At 40.7% G+C, this 23,208-nt stretch overlaps 1 protein-coding gene across 9 annotated transcripts in view; it reads right to left on the reverse strand.

The window, feature by feature from the left end:
- Positions 1–23,208, reverse strand: part of Sytl2 (synaptotagmin like 2) — a 107,070-nt gene that overhangs the window by 40,797 nt on the left and 43,065 nt on the right. For all 9 annotated transcript variants that reach the window (XM_047516217.1, XM_047516216.1, XM_047516214.1 and 6 more), the window contains 3 exons: positions 19,962–20,450; positions 11,073–11,224; positions 9,172–9,307 (listed from right to left, as the gene is read on the reverse strand). In XM_047516217.1, the coding sequence (XP_047372173.1) occupies positions 9,172–9,307; positions 11,073–11,224; positions 19,962–20,062 (389 nt within the window). In that variant the 5' untranslated portion in view covers positions 20,063–20,450. The remainder of the gene's footprint in view (positions 1–9,171; positions 9,308–11,072; positions 11,225–19,961; positions 20,451–23,208) is intronic.

Consider the following 23,208-nt stretch of genomic DNA (forward strand, 5'->3'; position numbering starts at 1 on the left):
GTTCATATCTACTCTGCCTCCTCATTCTGTATGTACATATCTTATCATTCACAGTAAACTGGGAAACCACGCAAGAGAATCTTGACCATTGGTGTGTCTGCACAGTCACTGGGACATGACTGGTGAATGTCTAAATAAATGAAGACCAACTGGGCCAGTGCCAGGAAAGGCAGCAACAGACAGATGGCATGTTTTTGGCTTATTTTTAATCTATGGTTTTTTGTTTTGTTTTTATTTTTTGGGCCAACCATGAAGCAGATTATATAGGTGCTAAACAAAATGTCTTTGTCTTTATGCTCTTCAGGGGGGAAAAAACGGAAGAAGAAACAAAGCCATCTGAACACATGGACAGACAACACATGCCAGAAACACACAGTATTCACCAGGTAACCTTGTGGTTAGGATGGGGGGAAAATGGGATGAGGGTGGGAAACTTGTTTGTTACAGGTCACAGTCAGAAAATGAAAAAATTAAACCTAGAGTCTTCTGCCTCAGACTCTATCCAAAACCACAGGTACTTCCTAGTAGCTTTGCTGCCCTCATGGAATACTACAATGTTTTGCTTGCCTGTTCTTTATGGGCAATCATCATTGCAGTAGCCGTCTTACTCTCAATTGATTCTTGCAACATCCATGCAGCATGTATCATTCTCCCTACTTGTGAGAAAACTCTGGTTTGAAGAGGTTATATAACCTGCTTGAAGTCACAAAATTAGTTTGTGAAAGAGCTGGGGATTTGAATCCAGGTGTGTCTGATTCCAGAGGCAAATACAGCAGTGGCTAGGCTATGCTGGCTCTGATTTTCTGCATTATTAAAGCAGTGGTTTGTGGCAAGAAGACTGAAGTCAAGTGCCAGTGGTGCTTCCTTCCCAGTGATTCTCACATCTGTTTCTTCTTTGCCACCTGTACTGGCAACTCCCTTATTTTTGTCAACTGTATTTACCTCAGATGTGGCCTTCTGAAGGCTCCACTCCCCTAATCCAGTCAATATTTCACTACTAAGCTGGAATGATCCAAAACACAACCCAGGGTCATGTCCCACTTCTGCTCACTACCTTTCCCTGGATCTTCAAAGCCTGTGAAATGAAGTTGGAACTACTCAGCAAGGCACTAGAGAATGACCATCATCTACCTCAATATAACTTCTCACTCCTTTTCTCTGTTGATCATTCATACTTAAAATTAAAAAAAAAAAAAAAAAGTCCATTTACATCCTGTCCTAGAACCTCACCTGACTGCTATTTCCATTCGACCTGTTCCCCATCCCCTCCCTCTGACAAATAATCCCTGTCAACTTCAAGTCCAGTCTCAGTCTCACATCCTGGATTATCCAAGCTGACTGTGAGTCTCACTTATCCCAGTTATTACAGCATATTTTATTGGTACTTTGGATTAGGAATACGTTCCCTGCCTGGTACTATTTGTTATCATGTGGTCAGATCTTTATATAGATATATGCATCCTTTTTCCTAAGAGAATGCAGTTTCTTTATAGCTACATACTATGTGTTTTATTTCTTAGACTTCTTCCCAGAGGGTAGTAGACTGTGTCTAGAATATAAAATACACTCAATACACATTCTACACAATAAGATTTTTAAACTGTGAGGCAAACCTAATTCAATACCCCATGCTCTGTAACTTTCTTCTTTCAGGCACTCTTAAAAAAGGAACTGTGGTAAGTAGTACTTAGACAAAATTAGTTTTACTTCATTAGGAAGATTATTATTAAAATACTAGATGATAATATTTATAGAACCAGAAATAAATTCTGCATTTTTTTTTTTTTTTTCCTACCACATGTTTTTGTCTTGATCTCTCCCTTTGAATGGTAAGTTCCCTGGGGGCTAGTGCTGTGTCCCATCCCCAGCACCCAGCACTGTGTTGGCACTCAGTGAAGCTTGAACAAATAAACAAACAAATCAAGAAATGGCTCAGGGATGAGTAAGGGAAGCAAATTAGAAAATATACTATGCTATACCCTTCAGGTCATTATTATTTTTAGGTAAAATATTACTTGTGGACACACATAGTCTTCTAGTGCTACCATAGTTCGTGCTATATAATTATTGAGCACAATTATTCCCATCTGAGTATGAGGCATTAAAAAAATTTACTGATGCATTATCATCATACCTAATAGTGGAATTCATTATGCCACGTTTGTACATACACATAACATAATTTGATCAATTTTTCCCCAGTATCTTTCTTTCTCCTTCCCCTCCACCCAATCCACTTATACATGAGGCATTTTGATTTCTCAGTGTAACTATTTCTACCATAATTTGAGTAAATCCGAGATCTGTTAGGATTTAAATGTTCTCTTAAGAGCTTGACAGATGTGATTCTGTAGGTCTGGTTTCCTAGAAATGCAATCTTCATATTATTGTATTTGCTATCAGTCCTAAAGAAAAATATCAGAGCATTGTCCTACAGATTGGCTCATCTCTACCCTGCCATTGGGTGCAAGCTAGGGACCTTACAGTGATCTTATTACTGGGGGGTAATAAGACCTCTTTCCTGGAAAAGAGAAATGGACATATACAAACAAAAACCTTCCAGGAAAAAAAGACCATTAGTGGGGAAAACAACACCATTTCAGAGCTAACGATGTAGTTTTAATTGATTGGTTCCTGTTCAACAAAACTTAAGAGAGAGATTAGGGCAGAAAGAAGCATCATGAAAGAAGGCAGTGAAACTCGGACCAGCACTTTGGTTCACTACACTGACTTACAAAATTGTGTTTTAATCTACCCAAAACAGAGTTGGATGCAGATGTGCAGTTCTGCTTATAAGAAAACTCATTTTCTCACTGTTTCATAGACAAGTGCCCAGATGAAAACCTGCCAACTCCATGGAATGGAAATAGTGAAGTGTTTATACTGAACTCATTTTGGAAACATTCTCTGGAGATGCTATTGACTAACAGACATTATGAACTTCTGCAGCAGCAGAGCCCCCCTGCCCCATGCCTTCTACTTCTCCATCTTGAATGCTCTTATCTCCGAGTCAGACAAATTTGAGGACTCTCAAATCCTCCATCTTCTTATGATCACCAGTGCTCATGATGATACTTATGAAGTGAGAGATTCTTAATAAAGCAAAGCAAGGCAATCCAGATGCATTAATCCTGTTCTTACTTTGTAATTTTGTTTTCTCTCCCTTCTCTTTCTCTACTTCCTCTATGGGGTCCAAACAGCTTCATTAAGTCATTCCTTTATTCACTCATTTGTTTCTCCATGAATGCCCTCACTCACCATTTAACCTTTATTTTTGTCAATATTAATTAATTATCTCATCAAATATTCATTCATTTACTCACTCACCCAAGTTCCTCTCTATCTAGTCTTCATTCAGTCATTTACAAAATATGTGTTGGGCACTATTCAAAATGCAAGTGGTAAAAAAAAACAAGCAAAATACAGCAGGGAATGAAAAGTCCTTCTCCTAACGGACCTGGGGGAAGGAACAGCAAACACACATACAAAATAAATATGCAATATATTTCAGGCAGTGCTCAGTACGATGAAGGTCCGTAATAGAGAGTGCAGGCATTCTTTCATTCTTACTGAGAACCCACCATGTGCTAGACACACATGGTGTTAGATGATTGGGACACAGTGGTGAGCAGGATTTAGGCCTTCATCTCCAAGAGAGCAAAGCAGTGATACTCAGTCCTGGGAATTTGGAGTTTTAAAAATTCCTTGGATAATTCTGATATACAGGCCACAGTTCAGAACCTCTCATCTAATAATCCACATATCCTGTATCGATTCTTAGATATTTCTGTGTGTTCTACAAACACTTCAAATTCCTTCTAATCGCATCTCTATAACTCAGTCAAGTTTCCTTCTTTCTCTATGTCCTCAATCAGGTTGTCCCCATCTCTCACCTAAACTTCTGCTATCATGTCCTATTTTAACTCTGTCACCATCCTACACAGTTGCCAGAAGGATGGCTCTAAAAAGTAAACTCAATTATAAAAAATTAAAAAAAAAAAAAAAGTCACTTGGTGACTCCTGTGACTTAAAGGAAAAGTCTAGCCTTTTGGCCTGTGTTCAAGACTATTCACCATCTGATTCCAGTTTCTTTCCACACACCTGTGCACCACACACACAATATGCCATACCAGTCCCTACCAGACCCCTATGTCTGTACCATTCTCTCCCCATGTCTAAATAACCTTTTTCATCATTCAAGAATTACCTCAAATACAACCACCTCCAGAAGCGCCCAGACAATCCCTCCCCAATACTGGACGTAGCACTGCTATTTGTTCTTTCATGGCTTTTAAATACTGTTGTCACATCAGTCACAATTTATAATTATACACATCACAATTGATGTTGTCACATCAATCACAATTTATAATTATTCTCCAAATAAGGGGTTCCTCAAAGACAGGGACAAGACTTAGTCATCTTCAAACTCCTCACTACCATGATGTATATGATTAAATACTCAATGATGTTGACCAACCAAATAAATGACTGAGTTAAAAATGAACTAATACTCTAAAGAACAATTTAGTCCATTGGATGCAAGCAAGGCATAAGTCAGTGCTTTCAAACAGCTGCAAACAAGAGCATGTAAATACTTTATTTCCAATAAATATCCTAAAAGCAAACTTTGGCAACATATGGATTAATGGTTCTATTCTCACCATTCATACATGTTTGTCTTTCTTTGTCCTACTTTTCTCCATATCTCTCTCATACTGACTTTTTCTGGTCTCTTTTTTCAGGAGCTCAGGTTGACCAATTGTACCACCCTGACTAATTTTTTTTTTTTTTGTACCAGGAAGTGAACTTAGAAATATTTAACCACTAAGACACCTCCCCAGCCCCACATTTTTATATTTAATTTAGAGATAGCATCTCAATAAATTGCTTAGGGCCTTGCTAAGTTGCTGAGGCTGACTTTGAACTCGCAATCCTCCTGCCTCAGGCTCCCAAGCCACTGGGGTTATAGGCATACACCACTGAATCCAGTTCCCTGTCTACTTTTGCTACAACAAATACAGTAACAGATGATATCTGTTACTTTTGCTACAACAAATACAGTAACAGATGATCTGTTACTAGGGTAGTTTTCTTAGTGTGATATCGGGGCACTGAGATGCCCATTATCCCTAACATAACCCTCTTTCCACTTATGTACTTGCCTCTTTTGGGTGAAGATTCTGTTCTTTATCAGGATGTTTAAGACAAGATAATTCTTAAATCTCTTAGAAACCATCAGAACCAAGAGTTGTTTTTTTTGTTTGTTTGTTTTGGTACCGGGGATTTAACTCAGGGGACACTCGACCACTGAACCACATCCCCAGTCCTATTTTGTATTTTATTTAGAGACAGGGTCTCATGGAGTTGCTGAGCACCTCTCCATTGCTGAGACTGGCTCTGAACTCTAGATCCTCCTGCCTCAGCTTCCCCAACCTCTTGGATTACAGGTGTGTGCCACCACAACCGGCCAAGAGTTTTTCTAATAGAAAAGTCTGCACAGTATGGGAGCCAGGCAACTGGCGGACATCCAATCCCCGCCTCACTGTAATGTCCTCATCTGTGCTAAATGCCAGGTGATAAGGGCTATTTGAGTTGCATGTTAGGACAGCACAAAGAAGTCTGCACTCATGTTTCAGGAAGGTGACCACTAAAAGAAGGAAAGAAGCCTACAATTTCCACCTATACAGGCTCAAGTTATTTTTAAAAGTCAAATACTCTTTAGGGTAGAATTCATGTTAGAACCCTTCAAGGAGAAAGGAAAATACATCAAGCAACTAAGAGATGTGGGATAGAGAAGGGTAGAGGAGGAGGAGCCAGAAGGGGGAAAGAACTGGGAAGCTTGGATACTTGGGTAACTGTCATTTTTTTCAGAGGCTGAGCTGACCTGTCTGCAGTCACAGAGCCAAGAAAATATAAGCTAGCAAAGAGGTAGTCTTAAAGGAAGAAAAGAGAAGAGAAGAAAAAGAGAAGGCAGAAATGAAAAGGTCAGTGTATTTCCACACTCCTTCAATCTAAAAGAAGTACCTAGTTACAGAGATCTAAGGCCCTGGTCAGTAGAGAGGCTACTAGACTCTCCATACCCAGAGCACCCAAACTTGTTTCAAAGAACTTGTAACCTCAAGTGACAAAGAAGGGGCTTCTTGTCCCAGAACAGGCCTGCCTTTAGAGTCAGGACACATTATACAGGCAGGGTTCTGACCCATGTGGGAAGAGCTTCTTGTATCTTTATTATGTACTCCCACCTTGACTCAGCCAATTCCTGTGGCTTACTGTGCACACATTCAGCAATTATTTGGGGAGGGTGACACAATGTACTATAAACATTTGGTTCATGGACCAGTGCCAATCCATGAACTGCTTATCACTGATTCACAGTGAGAAAGTACAGAAATGGAGAGTGTGTATTGGGAACCATTCACAGCTATTTGCTGAAATATCCCAGTACATGATCAGAGGTTCATAGCTTTCTGCATTTCAGTTTTAAAATTTACAAAATGTGACAATCTGTGATGATTAGAAACAAGAATTTTAAAACAGGTCCTTTGCTAGTTTATGACGTGCTGATCCAGCCAATACTGCCTTACTGAAAGTCAGTGACCAGGACTTGAATTTCCCTTTGCCACTCTAAAGGGAACCTCATTCTCTGCTCATAAGCTGAGTTTAGAAAGAATGTGGTAGCTGCTGAGGCTTGACTACAGGCTGGGGTACCCATGTTTTAACTCTTCGTAGGGAGGATCCCACAGAATTGTGCCCACAACAGAAAGAAGCGTCCTGGCACCAAGCCAATTTGAAAAACTCCTTCAGAGATGGCAATATCCATCCACTGTGGCCTCACACTTCCCAACTCCTGATTCCTGACTAAGAAAATATTAACAGGTATTGAATCATTCCACTGAAATTCACTTAGTCTGAAAGTATAAGCCCCAAACACACTTACCACACCCAGTTCACAAAGTTTAAAGTATAAGTTAGAAACACTGCAGGAACTTGATACTGAGTAAAGTAGTCATTTCTGATCTGGAAAGGAGGAAGTAAAAAGTAGCTCCTTCTACAATTCTAAGTGATTACCACCCATCCACATCTTGTAGGGTTGGTCTTTAATGAGTAAATCATGCTGGATACATCTAACACTTTTACACTTGCTTCTTGACTATGCTTTATCCATGTAATAATAGCATCATTATAATGCCACCTGGAAATCGTCAGTTTTCCTTCTTCCTGAGAAATGCTAAGTAATTCTCATACTTCATTTACTCTCACAACATCCTGGTCAGTCAGGTAACTCTGTTCTGATTTATAAATAATACCCAAAATATTTGTAAGCAATCACACAAGGAATGCATAAAATAATGCAAATGCAAATAATGGAAGTTACTATTCTCAAAGCAAGGAAGACTGAGGGAAAGCCCACCAGCTCCATGGAGTCAGGAGAAAACTGAGTTAACACCTCTGTCCCTCAAGCCCTTTGATATGGAAGAGTTCTCGGAAGAAGAATGGGAAGGTTGGCCCAGATAAAACTGTGCAATAATCTAAGTCAGTCTGTGATGTCCCCATATCTTCTCCTTTCCTCTTAGGTGGTACTTGATCCTTTTTCCCTCATTAGTTGATGCTTTGGTGCTCCTCAGCTCCTGTCTTACCTAGCTCTTAAGAGCCATACTCAGCTCCTTGTTGTTGAATTTAAATGACTGTGTTATTTCTCTCAGGGTTTCTAATACTTTAGGTCTCATCTTTATTTATTAAAGTAAGGCCTTCATCTATTAGAAGGGTTGTAAGCTGTTGGTAAATGGAGAGACACCAAGGAGGCTCCTCACACCCTTTGTTGTGTATCCTGAAATATCTGTTTATATTTGAGAGCCCATCTTTCCATTTATTGAGCATCCACTATGTGCTACAGACTACATTAAGATTCTACATTCACTAGCTAATTAACTTGCCAATAATCATATTAGCATACTATTATTATTTCCATTTTACAGCTGTGGAAATAAAAGTCCAGGAAATTATATCAGTACTACTGTAAGGTCATAGTATCAATTAGCAGTTACTACAGAGGTGTTTCACCTTTTAGTCAATCTCACATAAAAGAGAACATTACAAGTCATCCTGGAGAGAAATAGTGGAGCCCACAATTCATGGAAAACAATTAAAAAATGGGTTAATAATGGGTACCTTAACGGAATCAGTATCCATTATCCATTTGATAAACTTTCCTCATCTTTGACTCTGAAATTCTTAGAGGTACCTAACCTGCACACCCCCCTAACCTGTAACCTATTTGGAAATATCTCTGTCCCTCAGTCCTGCACTCTAGCACAGATGCTGGCTCACTGGCAAACTGACCAATTTCATCCCAGCTGGAGGCTCCAAATTGAACTGTCTTCATGAAGATCTAAAGATGATATGCAACTACCCCTCCTACCAAAGGGTAACCACTGTATTTTAAAGAGACAGACACTAATGGGAAGATTCTGAAATACCTAAAAGCAAACCATCATGGCTCAAAAGGCTTGTGGCAACATAGCCTCACAATTAGCTACCTCTTAGGAAGGTACATTGAATGAACATTTTAATTGATCAGATGAAAACATGTATGGACAACAACAAAAAATCAAAACTGACATGTGGAGGTATTCTACACACATTAGCATTAGTTATCACCATTGTCTTTTGGGTATAAATTATTCCTATCTATAGTTAAGAAAATAGACTTGGAAAGGTTATTGACCATGACATGCCCATGGATGTATAGTTTATAAACGACAGGCTTAAGGTCTGAATTCATGTCTGTCTCGTTCCTGTGCTTGAACTTGTTCCCATTGTACCACAATATTAAAATCTCTTCATAATTTATCTCTCTCCTGAAATGATTTATTCCCCTATATTCATTTTGGAGTACTTCTTTGTCCTATGCTAAAGAGAAATTTTAGTACAAATGAAAAACAGCTATTGTTGGTGCTGAAATAAATCACTATTTAACATTTTTAATTTTAAGATTCAGCAGTTTAGGCTTTGTTCCCTTGGGGATCCAGAATTCTCTCAAAAACTACCTACTTCCACATGCCCAAGATACCAGTCCAGCATTTATGTTCATAGCCCACATACTGATCATACAGCACACCAAGCCATGAAACCCCCAAGCAGTAGCTCTCCTAACAAGCTCTGCCTTACCTTGGGCTTATTGGTGCTGAATCTTCTTCTGGCTCTTCTACAGCACCAGCCAGTTCTGGGAGAAGGAGAGCATCTTTGTTGACATTATTCACCCAGCTTTCCTTTGCCTCAATTGCTCTGTCCTTACTCTGCTCGACTGAAATAGGAAACAATAAAGGCAGGAAGGTTTATCTCTCACTTCCACAATCTACAATTCTCTTATAGGCCCCTATCGCTAGGAACTTAAATCTGAATCTCAGGCCCTCTGAGTGCCAAGCCAATTCCTGAGTCTCAGGATCAGAAATACATCTTTAAAAGAAGTCAGTAGGTTCCCATGACATCAGCTCCTCTGCACTAAGCAGAGTCTCCTAAGAACATGGGTGTACCTTTAAATGTGCAGGTAACTCCAGGGACTGTTAAAGCAAAATTCTAACTGCCTCTAGGTTAATCTGATCTTAATTAGAATCCGGATTTAATGTGCATAGCCAGGCAGGGGGTACTTATTGGGATTGAAACACCATCCTTACTGTGCTTTACTGAACATCTACAATATGCCCAACATGATGCTTGGCTGTGGGATATAAAGGGGAACAAATGATTCTGAAGAGAATGCCCTTCTCCACTGCCGACTCTACCTCCTCCTGCCCAGTCTCTACTCATCCAAATTCTACATAGTACTCAATGCTCAGCTCTGATGTCAGAGTCCTCATAAAACCTCTGTGCTCCCTCTTCAGGAAATGACTTCTTTTGCCTCTGAACATCCAGGACTGTTTACCTGAACCTCTCTGATCACAAACACCAACTGACTGATGACCTCTCAGGCACTGTGCCAAGTCCTTCACATACATTATCCTATGAGGTGGGAGTTATTTTCCAAGTTTATAAATTTGGAAATTAAGGATTGAAGACTTCAAGAAATTGCCTAAGGCCACATAGCCAGTGAGTACCAAGAATACTTTCATCAGTGTTAAGAAGATGAAGTATATTGGGGCTTTCAGTTTCCAAATACGTTCCAGGATGGTATCCCACCAAGGTCCCATCACACCTGAGTCTAGTTTCTTCAACTGAAAAATGGAGCCCACAGTATTAACCAGTACCTGTGAAGATTTCTTAAGGTCTGGGTAGTTTTGAAAAGCAAGAGGGCTTTACAATGCATTGTGCATACTATGTAATCAACCTTTATCTGCAAGGAGTGTGGCCCTGAGTCCCAAAGATCTGAAATCCCAGCTCTGCCTTTTGGCAACAATATGATCTTGGGTAAGGGATTTAACTTCTCTGAGTTTTACATGCCCCATCTATAGAATGGGGAAAATAATGCCTTACAAAACTACTGCTACAATTAGAGATAATAGAGAGTAAGTGTCTATCATATATTAGACACTCAGAGATAACAGCTATTTTCTCTTTTGCATACAGGCTAGACCTGAACAAGGGTTTATGCTGACTAACCCAGAGTTAGAGAGAAGGTACCCAGTTATTATTTAACTAATAAGCCCTCAAAATATTACCTTTCTAGACCCTTAAATAGTGTACTTTGTGGAGCAAAGAAGTACTAGATATCAAGATCACTGAATAAGGACGCTAATTTCTTTCTGTCTAAACCCTTTTCCTTACTCCGAAGGCTCTGAATTTACAGAGTTAAAAGTCAAAGAAGAGGTGGCAGATCTCTTAAAAACCCCAAGTATCTATGCTACTACAAGTCAACATGGTGCCCAAAGCGCTTCCTGTGTTCGTACACTGAGTAATTTGGCCCTGCCCTAGTACATCTGAATCCAGGGAAGAGGATGTTGAGCTCGACACATTATGGAAAGCATCCCTCCAAATGTTTTCCCAAGGCGGATTTCAGCAACGATTCTGCCACCATCCCTTTCCCCCTTCCCAAACAAATGCTAGCTGTAACCACGTCGGCCAAATCAACTCACCTGCCACTTGGAGCCTCTTCTTTCTCATAGATGCTCTGATGATATCTGCACCATGGATTTTATCTCTGTGCCTTTTTGCCTTGGCTTCATAAAACCACTGGCCACTCATATTCTTCAGCTGCTGATCATCCTTAATTTTTTCAGGCAAATGTCTACAACAGATAAAGAACTTTACTGCACTAAGAAACCACAGTAAATAAATGAGTTCACTGTGACATTGTATAAAAAAATTGTAAACATACAGTGAGCAAAATGAAGCTCACAACATTTTAGATGCCACAAATCTCCCAGATGACGAACTGCGAATATTCCTCTTTGGAAAGTCAGAAATGCCAAGGCCAATATTTTTTAAATCTAAAGTCTTAACCATGATCCTCAGATGATGCCTGCTATTTCCCAAGAGCAGATTTATGTCTTGGTTGTAGTCCTGTGTCCTCTGTTCAAATGCAAATACCCCAGGGAGGGATGATACAATAAGCTTCCCTATATATTGATTTCCTTATCTGTAAAAGGAGTTGCTCTGAGGATTAATACATGTTAACAGCCCTCTGTGCATTCCTGGCACCTAAGAAACACTAGAAAATAACTGGTGGTGAAGCCAGGTGCAGTGGTGCATGCCTGTAATCCGAGCACTCAGGACACTGAGGCAGTAGGATCTTGAGTTCAAATCCAGCCTCAGCAACTTAGTGAGGCTCTAAGTAACTCAGGGGACCCTGTCTCTTAATAAAATACAAAAAAAGGGCTAGGGATGTGGCTCAGTGGTTGAGTGCCCCTGAGTTCAATCCTTGGTACTAAAAATGGAATGGAATGGAATGGAATGGAATGAAATGAAATAAAATAAAATATAAAAAGGGCTTGGGGTGTACACCAGTGGTAGAAGGCCCCTGAGTTTAATCCCTAGTACTGAAGGAAAAAGAAAAAAAAAAAAAGAATAACTAGTGGGGTAGTTACCAGTCCATCAATCCTATCATTTTGATGAAATGAGTTTATCAGACTTTTCTGGAAATCTGTGTAAGAAAGGGGTATGATATCCCTGGTGCTTAATGTTAGGAAAATAAACAAAAGTAGTGGGCTAGAATCAGGAAGACCAAATATGACAACAGGGATGGGCAAGCAAATACCATTTGTGCAGATAATGCTTTTAAGGATTCCACAATCATTCATGTTCATGGAAAAGCTAAAACCTAAAAAACAAACGGTACCATCCTAAAACTTCTCTAAATTACACTGGCTAGAAAACATTATTCTAGTTGACCAGTCTTTTAACCTTTGCTTTCATTTCAATAAAACAATAATTGCAAATTTTAGTCTATCTCAATAAAACAAGAATTTCAAATCTCTTTTCTCACCCACAGAGATGTACTTAGAATACAGTGGAATAAAAGCTTTAAGGCAACAGAACTCTTGGAAGATGACACGCTACACAAGTCCAAGATGGTTTTATGGTTGTCGTTCAAGCTCATATGTATCCTTCCTAAAGTAGCAAATCAAATCTGTTTTAGCCAGAGAATGTAAATGGACCAAGGTAGTAGTAGGGTTTGTCATGAGTGCTACACACAGGCAAGCTGAAAGTGGGGGAGATGGGGGGTGGGGAGGGGCAGTTACTCCAGGTCTAGCAAGGAGTTGCCTCTCTCCCTAAGAATGCCTGGAGATGTCTATTTACCCACTCTCTGCTGGAATTTCCTCTCCTCTCTCAATCACCTAGGAAGAACTGACCCTACTCCAAACATGTTCAATCACACATTGTCATAACAGTGTATCTCTAAATCATAACAGTGACAACACACCATTACTTCAGAGACATTATGGTTCTTATTACAGATTCTGATGGTTTCTCCTCGCCTCAGGCTTTGAACAGAGCAGAAGACCCCTGTCAGGCTGCTGGTTCAGCTTTTTCTTTCTCCTCCCAACAGGACCAAGCCTAAGTTCAATTCCAGAGAAGAGAAGTCCTCCCACCTCTCCCTGACCAGAGTGAGTTCCTGAGGATGGGGCCTGTATTCAATCAATACATTTTTGCTAAGTGTCTAGAAAAGAGTGGATATTTATTCTGTGCTTGCATAGTAAAGGAATGTCCTATGAGGCCCCAGACCACCTGGCTTCAGTTACCTTTTCAGATTCATTTTCCAGCACTTTCTCCCATACAACACTTGCCAGCACACTCAACTGCTTATTGTCCTCCAAGCTGTTCTTTTGAGACCTCTGTAGATGCTATAGACATCCAGAAGATATGGCAGAAAGAATGTGGGCTTTGGAGGTTACCAAAACTAGGTCCGAATTCCAGTTCTGACTCTTCCTATATGGAACATGGGGAGGCTACTGAGTCTTTCTCAACTTCAGTCTTTTTTTTTTGTAGGGGAGATCAAACCCAGGGCCTTGTGCTTGCAAAGCAAGCACTCTACCAACTGAGCTATCTCCCCAGCCCCAACTTCAGTCTTCTTACTTGTAAAGTTAGAGGACCATAGGACCTAACAGGCAGGAATTCTGGAATAACTCATCACAGTGTTTGTCTGAAAGTGCTTAAGAGTGGAAAGAGGCCAAGGACTCCGAAGGCTCTCGGGATGTCTCTCCCCTGCTTCTCTGTCCAGCCTGCTGTTCCTCATCCTTCAGATCCAGCTCAGGCACTGGGCCACCCTTTGCCCTGTCCCATGCTCCCTTGGCCCCACCCCTTTAGCACTCATCACACTGTGTCCCAGTGATCTATTTGCACATCTGTTTCGCCCACTGATCTGTGGACACTGCAAACTCCTTGAGGACAAGGATCACATCTTAATCGCCTTTGTAACCTAGCACACCACAGAGCCTGGCAGAGAGCTGGTACCCAATAGCTATTTGTTGAGTGAATAAATCAGTGAGCAAATAAGCACCCAGCAGCCACCCTGCCTCAGTCAGGCAAGAGATAATGAAGAGCACGTCACTGCTGAGGTTCCGTGAGTCATGCCCCACTGCAATGTAGGGTCTTCTGGTGAGACAGGACATTCTCAGAACAGGAAAAAACACCACAAAATATGGCACCCACCAGCGTTCTTGCTGAAGGAGCACACAAACTCTTGCAGCACAACAACCCCTAGTTCTCGTCATTTATTTTTGTTTGACTGAAAGGTACTTTGTAGGGATCTTTGTGAAACTCTTGATCTGCTCTCACCTAAATGACTGCTGGCAAGCCCTGGCCAATGCACAACAAGCACAGGCTGTAAAAATCAAATCAGAAGAAATACATTGTTCCTGAAAAGACTGGTAGCCATGTGGTAATAAAGGGTTTCTGGCTCCTTTGTTATAAAGTGGCAAAAGAATTCTTTCGAATTTAATAAGTGCCACTTGTGTATTTCCTAATACAATCATTTGCACATATGTTTCAGCCACTAGGTTTAATAATCACTTTTTTCTTTTTCTTAGTCATTTGTAATATTTTGTAGATGACCTCATGTGTGTGACACCAAAGACCAAGTTTTATAAAGATATGGGCATGGAAAAATTCCACTGTGATGCCATGAAAATTTTTTCCTCTAGTCCACATTGATCTCTCATTTTTCCTGAACTGTAACTGCACCAAGCAAACTTTGCATTGAATCTTCTAATTGTTGTATCATCTAGTTGAAGTGAGCAAAGGGTAAATTTCTTGGGACTGACACTTTTTATTCTTTACCATCCTCTACACACACACGTGTTAAGAAGAGAGCTGAGCATAGCAAAGATCTCAACAAATACATGTGGGCTGGTGGGAAGAAATGAGAGCAGAAGAGCCCTCAGCCCAGAGAGGACACTGCCCTGCTGAATGTCCCCGTCGTTCTTTACCCACTCCCCTGTTCCTTCTGCTAACACTTACATAGTATCTGCTTTGTACTCAATCACACGCCTGGCAGTTAACAGGCATCTTAACACTTAGTCCCCACAATTTTGACGTGATATACAAAGAATTTAGTCAATTACATAAGCTGCTCAATTTGTTTCCTTTGTATGATAAAGGTCAGATCTAAACCCAGGTCTGGTTATTTGTTCACACATTTATTCATTCATTCATTCTCTATCAGATACCAGGCATGTTCTTGGAATTGTGCATAAAAATTACAGCCCTAACCGTTGAGGTCAACCCTTTTTGGTGCACAGAGTGTGAGGACTTACAGAGGAAAGCCAGAACAGCAGTGGTGCTTCCTCTCTGCCTTCAACACCTTCCCCCACCACACCCCCTTTTCTCCTTGTGATCAGAGGCACACACCCCAGATTCCAGCTTTTCAACATGACTAGGCAAAGGCCTAACATTATGTGTGGGACCTGGTTGATATTATCTAGTCAACTATAGATAGCGAGACTCAGTAGGCTGACCAGAAAGATGACTGACTGGTCCATTCACTGACCTGTTGTTGTTGTTTAATCCCCAAGTATACTCTGGGCAAGCTGGTGAGAGTATAACTTAAAAGTAGTCTTAGATGTTTATTTAGAATGTAAAAGCTGAAAGAAACCTTAAATAGTAAAAAATGGCCTCACTTTCGAAATGAAGTGATTCAGGTCCAGAGAAGTTAGGAGACTTGCTGAAGGTCAGCAGAGATGGAACCAGAGGCCCAACCTGACTCAGCTTCCACTCTTTCCACTACCCTGTCCTGCCTCAGAGAAGCAAACATGTTTTTGGTTTTTAAGACAGTCATCACACTTTACTTTTTTCTTGGTAGAAAAGGTGGCAGAAACATTTAATGGAAAATCTAGAAACCAGCATAACTCAAAGCAAACTGCAAATATTTCTAACAGTGAAAAATGATAAGGAATGCATCTCTTAGACTGAAACATCATGGATCCCCACAATCAGCTGAGAGGCAGCAGTGTGTGGAAAGTGCACAGGCTTTGGAACTGGATCAGCACTAATTCTGCAGGGCACTTATCTTCTTCACCCTATTTCCTTATCTGTTGAATGGATTCAGCTACACCGTTCTGAGGATGAAAGGAGAAAATGTATGCGAAGCTCCGTGTGCAATGCAGTCCTCCATAAATGCTGTTTCCTTTCCTCTTTGCTTTGACAGAAAATATTGCCCAGGGTCCTGGAAGTCAATTCTTCAATGACAACTTCTTTCATTTAAAAAGAACTTAAGGTCTTAAAGAGGCAGCTGAGAATCATAAGATGTGGTGGGTGGTGGTTGAGATGGTATCTACTGCAGAAACGCCCCCACTGTAGATGTGGTTTGCCTATATGGGGGTGGGGGATGTGGTGCTGCTGTGGTGCTCAGACACGCATGTGCAGCAATTTCCTGCTGGCAGTGTGATGCAAAGCACAGGAAACACCACCTCTACAGTGTGTCATTTTCAGACCATAAAAGACTAAAATTACATGTGTGTGTATGGCAGTGTTCTCTTAGATGGTGGGGGACAAGGTAGAAGAGGGAGAGAGAGACAGAGACAGAAGGCAGCGGTGGGGGAGAGAAAAATATCCATCCTCATGTCTGGCTTCCCTGATGGTTTGGGCAATGTCTCCACCCAAGAGTTAGGGATGCAGATGAGGAAAAGTTGGGCCTAAAACTTATGGTTACAGGGACAGAGGTAGCAAGAAAGACAGCTGTGGTGGCAACAGTGGCCTGGAGCTGGTATCATCTCAACTGGACTCCAGAGACATCACAAAGGATATTCCCCTGTGCCCAAGTCTGTATTCTACCACTAACAGGTTGACGGGTTAGGAAACAGGCATTTCCCCTACAGACACTCAGTTTCTCATCCATGAAATCAGGATGGGAGTTAACACATAAATCATCTCCAAAGTGTCCAGCATGAGCTAGGATGTGAACAATTTAAAGCACTGAATGTACTGAAAATGGCAAAGAGGTTTCCTTTTGAATGCTAAACATTATGTACAGTGCTACTGAAAAAGGGTTCTGCGATGTCTGAGATTGTGGGCAACACTGCTGTGATCCATTAGTGAAGCCCTCATGGCTATGGCCCAAACAGAGCGAGCATTTGAAAGAACAGTCTGAATTTTAGTGACAGGTTTGCCTTTTAAAAGATGGTTTGCTCAGGCTAATACTATAATTATGTAATTGGTGTTTCCAAAATGCAAACTAACTAGAACTGGATGCATTATAAAATCATATTAGAAAAACAAAATTTAGATTTTAAATTTGCAACTGATAAATGAATAAAGGCCACTAGATGGTAAATTCCTTGAGGCTGAAATCAGTCATCCTGGAATTCCCTTCACATTACTGTGCAGTTGTTTCTTGCACTTAAAAGGTGCTCAATTAAATTTTACTGCATTAAATAATAGCGTTTAGGAATCATTTCTTGTTAAGAAATCAGACAGCACAGGTGAAGTGGCAAATAAGAGAATTGAAATGTATCTATCACCTATCACATGCCAAGAAAATTAAGAATTACTTTACTTAATCCTGACTTTCATCTTTTAAAATTGGTATTATGGTCATTCTCAGTTTCTGAGATGAGGCTCAGAGAGGTTAAATAACTTGACAAATGGACCTTACATAGTTGATTAGTGGTGGAGATGGGATTTGACTCCAAGGTCCATGAAAGGGAGTTCTTGCCCTGTATTATGATTTAGTTTTTACCATTTCTTCATGGAAGAAAAATAGCAATGAGTAGCTTAAGGCAGAGGGAAAAGCACTAGACCAAAAAAAAAATTTTTTTTTAATCATAGCTTTGGCACTTACTAGCTGTGTGACCCTAGGCAAATCATTTGCCCTCTCTGGGCTTATCTCCTTTCCAAAGTTGTCAAATTGTAACTCTGATGGAAGAGGCAAAGACAAAGGGCTGAGGGGTGGCAAAGGAGCCCATGGTATAGCATTTTCAGAGACTCAGTTCTGGCCCAGAAACAGAATAGCTTCAGAACCATTCCCACAAGACTCTTAGGTCCTAAACCAACGAAGGGACAGAGCAAGATTCTCCTTGGGTAGAACAGGTCATGAGCTGGGCTCTTACAGTGTCCACAGGCTGTGACTTCATACTCACCTGCTCTCTGTTGGTGCATGCTGTCACTCCTCCACAGATCTAGGACCTTGGACCTGCCCGTGGCCAAGTCCACAAGAGATGCTTGGTGCCCAGGAAGAAGGTCCCCCAGAAAAGTGGTAGATAGAACTTGAATCACACCAGATTTTGTCACCCCAAGCCTTCTTCCTATCATTTATTTAAAAGCAAAAAAACAAGGGCTGCACCCTCAGAAACTGCTAGGACACCCTCAGAAATAACAGACCAAAGGACGGTCTGCAAAACCAACACTGCCAAGAGACTTGCAGCATTTTTCTGGTGGCTAAAGATTAGCTGGTACTTTATTCCTAAATGAGTATAAAAGTCCCTGCCTTGGAAATCTTGGGGCTTCTATGAGAAACTTAAGAGAACTATGTTCCTGAAAAGGTTTTATAAATTCTGAATGGATAAAGCAATAATGGTACCAAGAGGTTGTAGAAGATTAGTGTCAATCCTGTGCCCCAAGGAGACACTGCTCAACACCTGCTGAGAACAGAAGCAGTGCACAGTGCAGGCACCCGGAGCACAGCAAGTGGCTTGAGGGAAAGAGCATGATCCCAGTTTCAGGATTACAGTTCAGTGTCCTGCCTCACACCACACCACCTTCTTGATTCCAGGTCCCAGGATGGCCTGTCTGAGGAAGTCTTAAAGGATGAAGACTCCCCTCTCACTCTGATACCGACTGTTCATATGATGCTAAGCAAGTCACCTGACCCACCTCAAAGTCAATTTCCTCACACATCAGATGAGATAATTACATCCCACACAACAATGTGCGAGTGCATAAGAAATAAAGGGCACATTATGCCCTTTGCAACTCATTAAAAAGTATCTATGCACGAGTTATCACTAGCCCCCATCATGTAGTCTGCAGTGCTTGAAGGAAATTTCAGTATTTTTTTTATACAACATCCATATCCAATTAATGTCAAAATATGGGAAATAGTGCAAATAAATCCACTGTTCATAGTCCTTGTGTTCCAGGAAGTAAGAACGTGGCTTATGCCCTTTTTGGTTAACTCCTGTGATGGGGACCATAAAGTTAGTACAACTAGCATTCAAGCAGCCTTTCAACAGCTTTCAAAGCCTAAGATTACACTGATAGTAAACAGCAGAGTTTGGACTATGCCCAGTTATTCAGCAGGCTGGTCCAGTGCTCTTTCTACCACAAAGGTGAGTGAAAGTGGTAGGAATGTTGACATGGAACATTTGGGCTCCACCCAACAAAGGTAATGTGGCAAGGTTGCCACTCCTCTTTGGGACTCAAGTCTAATGAAAATCTGAGTTGGTCAGAGAGTACTATCAAGTTTTCTATTAAAACCGATACCAACATTTCTGAAAGTATGCAGACATTTGAGCCACTTCTCAAATGTCTTTTAAAGTTTTTAGAAATTTAAAAAAAATTCTAAATTAGTTTATGATTCAGTTAAAAAAACACGGACTCAGTTTTAAAAAGTAGATACAAAAACACACATATATGGATGTAGATATATGTGTTTATACCTATTTCATTTTTAACTCAGTGCTTAGGAAGTTAAAGGAGTGCAGGTTTTTGTTTGTTTTCATTTTGATTTTTTTTTTCTGTTGAGACGGGGGGGGGGTCTAGCTGTCTGCCCAGGTTGGTCTCAAACTCATGGGCTTAAGTGATCCCCCTATACAGCTTCCTAAGTAACTGGGACTTCAGGCATGTGCCACTGCGCCTGACTTAAGTTTCTAATCAAGACCTTATTTCTGGCAGACATCCAATGGAGTAATTTAAAAGACATGAGGAGGAAAGAGTTCTGTCCAGGAAGTAAACCTAAAATTGGAACCCATAAGTTTAGGCTTCAAGTCAGAACTACCACTTATGGTTGAAAACAAAACCAAAAAAACGCACTATTTTCTCATGCCCTGCCTCTTCCTTCCCTCATGCCTGAGGAGTCCTCGGTCTCTTACCTGACTCTCTCTTCTTCAGTCCTCTTCAGGGCAGCATCCCGCTGCAGAACCTTCATAATGGCCTCTTGTTCCTCCTCTGTCAGGAAGCTTAAATCAATCATTTTGAAAAGTGAGCACAAAAAATAGTAGCAACGAATGTGGCTTAAAATTCTCCAGGCTCAACAGTCAAGACTAACCAGAAAGATCAAAAGGTTCAAAAATTAAATGAAATAATATCTTGCTCAGTCCTGTGGCAAAAGTCTTATTTTTGCTTAGCAAAAGTTTTGGGGGGATGACAGCAGAATCCTAAGTGCCCCTTCCCATGAGGCAGTAGCAGTCAGTGGGATGACCTCGCGAAGAGGCTTTCAGGAGGATGCTGCGTTCCTTGCTAGTGCCTTCAGAGCATTCTTGGCATGCGCCCTCTCTGGACCAGTCTGTCTCAGACGCAGTCTATTCTCTCTCCACCTGGTCGTCAGTTTGGTGAGTGGCAGCAACATTGGAGTCTCCAACCTGGCAAATCATGAGACAGCAACCAGAGAGAGAGTCAGAGGCAGTTCTTATAAGCACTGCTCAGTATTACAAGATTTTTAAAAGGCCATACAAGATGGTCTCTGAGATGAGAGAAACCAGTTCTGCCAGGTTCCTGAGCACGTGGTAAATGGGTCACAAAATAAGCTTCAACCCAACTCCAGACTGCCAAGATGGAGAGCACACAAAAATGCCTGTCAATGTTTAACGATCGCCTGAGTAAAGGATGGTTGCAAAAAAGCAACTAGTTCTCCACTAACTCCCAGCTGAAAAGTGAAGCTAAAGGTAAGAACGGGGAGATGTGATTTCAATTATCAAGTAATTATGGACAAGAAGCTAGAAATAAAAATCATAAATGCTCACCCCTTCACAAGCAGGAACATTCTACTGGAGTATAACTGAACTCTGTTCTGACAGGAGAACTAGTATTAGGTAGAGGTAGTTGGCAGGATAGTGAAATTATTCACCTAATTGCACCTCTAACCTTTGCTGGGTCTGAGGAAACTACCAATCTTGCCTCCCTTCATTTCTGAATACTTGCTGGTATGTATATACAAACTGGGAAAAAGGAGGAAAGAGAATTTCAAAACATCACCCCATCTACAGCAAGCATTTTTTTTTACGTTGTTGGTGGACCTTAATTTTATTTCTTTATATGCGATGCTGAGAATCAAACTCAGTGCCTCACATATGCTAGGCAAGCACTCTACCATTAAGCTACAACTCCAGCCCTACAGCAAGCATTTTTAAGTAGCAACATTGGTAGGAATCCTACTTTCTTGAGGCATCTTAATGCAATTGAAATGAAAACGTAAGACTTAAAGTAGGACAGACAGGACCTGAGAAATTATCTACTCCAGGGTCTAGGTCCTTCTAACAAGTGCAGTGCTACACATTAGGAGACACTCAAAACCACATAAATTTGAAAGCAGTTCCACTGAAGAACAAAATAGTGTGTATACTACTGAGTGAAGTTTATGAACAAATTCCTTGCAAAACGTACCTTCTGGGGCTGGGGTTGTGGCTCAGTGGTAGAGTGCTTACCTAGCATGTGTGAAGCATTGGATTTGATCCTCAGCATCACATAAAAATAAATAAAATAAAGGTATTATGTTAATCTACAACTAAAAAAAATTAAAAAAAAAAACTACTAGGAAGTATTCGCCTCTACCACTTGCTAGCTATAAGCCATTAAGCAAATTATCTACCATTCTGAGGTTTTTTTGCTCATTTTTACCTAACATTAAGATATCCTTTCAGGTTGGATATTTAATCCTTAAAATAAAATAATGAATTAAAACAGCCCATAGCTTGCATCCTGCACCTAAACTAGTTACTAAAATAGCTAGTTTCCTCTCTGAGTTCCCACTTTTGTTCCATCCTACTAAATAAGATTGCACTTGATTATAAATTTTTCTTTCCTCATTTGTGTTATAGCTTTTTTTAACCTCCCCCATGAAGTTTGGACTTAATGGACAGAGAGTTACTCTGATGATCTTTGTTTTCTTTTCCTACAGTTTTTACATATTGCCCACAGTGACTACTTAGATACTAATACATTACTTCAATCTTTTTAAAATTTAATGTACTTATGTATGTTATTGCCTCCTTGTTTGTCTCGAAAACTACCTATCCTTCAGGAGGATCAAATTTACCACCTCCAGGGAGCCTTCCCTAACATCCATAGTCAAGAGTTAAGTGGTGTGATAGATTAAGTTACTATTCCTAACTCCTCATTCCCTCAGACCTGAGCCTGACCCACCTATAGCAGGACAACTCCAGCTGACCTACAGACATAAAAGCAAGAAATAAACAGGTGTTGTGGGAAGCCATTGGAGTTTGGGGGTTGTTATACAACACATTTGTAGCAGAAACTTGATTGATACAAAAGCCTTCTCCTCCATGTACATATTTCCACTACTATAATGCTCTGCTTTCAATCCCTCCTAATCAATTCTAAATATGAATAATTGAGTAATCCAAATATGCAAATCACCAGGACACGGCCACCTCAATTCTTCCTTTCTTTCATGTGCAGTAACTTCCTCAGAACTCAAAGGCGGGCAAGGATGTGGATTTAGGCTACATTCTGGGAACTGCGTCCCCAGTGAGGCCTTGCCCTGCCATCTGCTTCAACAGGAGATTATTTTTAAGTTCAAGGAGTGGTGACAGGAAGAGAGCAAAAGAGACAAACAACTTAAGTGGTCCAGCCCTGGTGACTGAAAGGGCTGCTGAAGGGGGAAATGCTGGTTTCCACACCTTCAAGAGCAACTATGAGCTAAGTGCACAAGCTTCTAAGAGTTAAGAGTTCTCCCTTAGAAAATCTTTGCCACTCATACTTCAGATAGAGCACTAATTTCCAGAATATATAAAGAACTAAAAAAACGCTACACCAAGAATACAAATAACCTAATCAACAAATGGGCTAAGGAAATGAACAGACACTTCACAGAAGATCTACAAGCAATCAACAAACATATGGAAAAATGTTCACCATCTTTAGTAATAAGAGAAATGCAAATCAAAACTACCCTAAGATTCCATCTCACCCCAATTAGAATGGCAATTATCAAGAACACAAGCAACAATAGGTGTTGGCGAGGATGTGGGGAAAAAGGTACACTCATACATTGCTGGTGGGGTTGCAAATTAGTGCAGCCACTCTGGAAAGCAGTGTGGAGATTGCTTAGAAAACCTGGAACCACCATTTGACCCAGCTATCCCACTCCTTGGCCTATAC

The sequence above is a fragment of the Sciurus carolinensis genome, chromosome 11 (assembly GCF_902686445.1).
Source record: "Sciurus carolinensis chromosome 11, mSciCar1.2, whole genome shotgun sequence".
In the NCBI taxonomy this organism is placed as follows: Eukaryota; Metazoa; Chordata; class Mammalia; order Rodentia; family Sciuridae; genus Sciurus; species Sciurus carolinensis.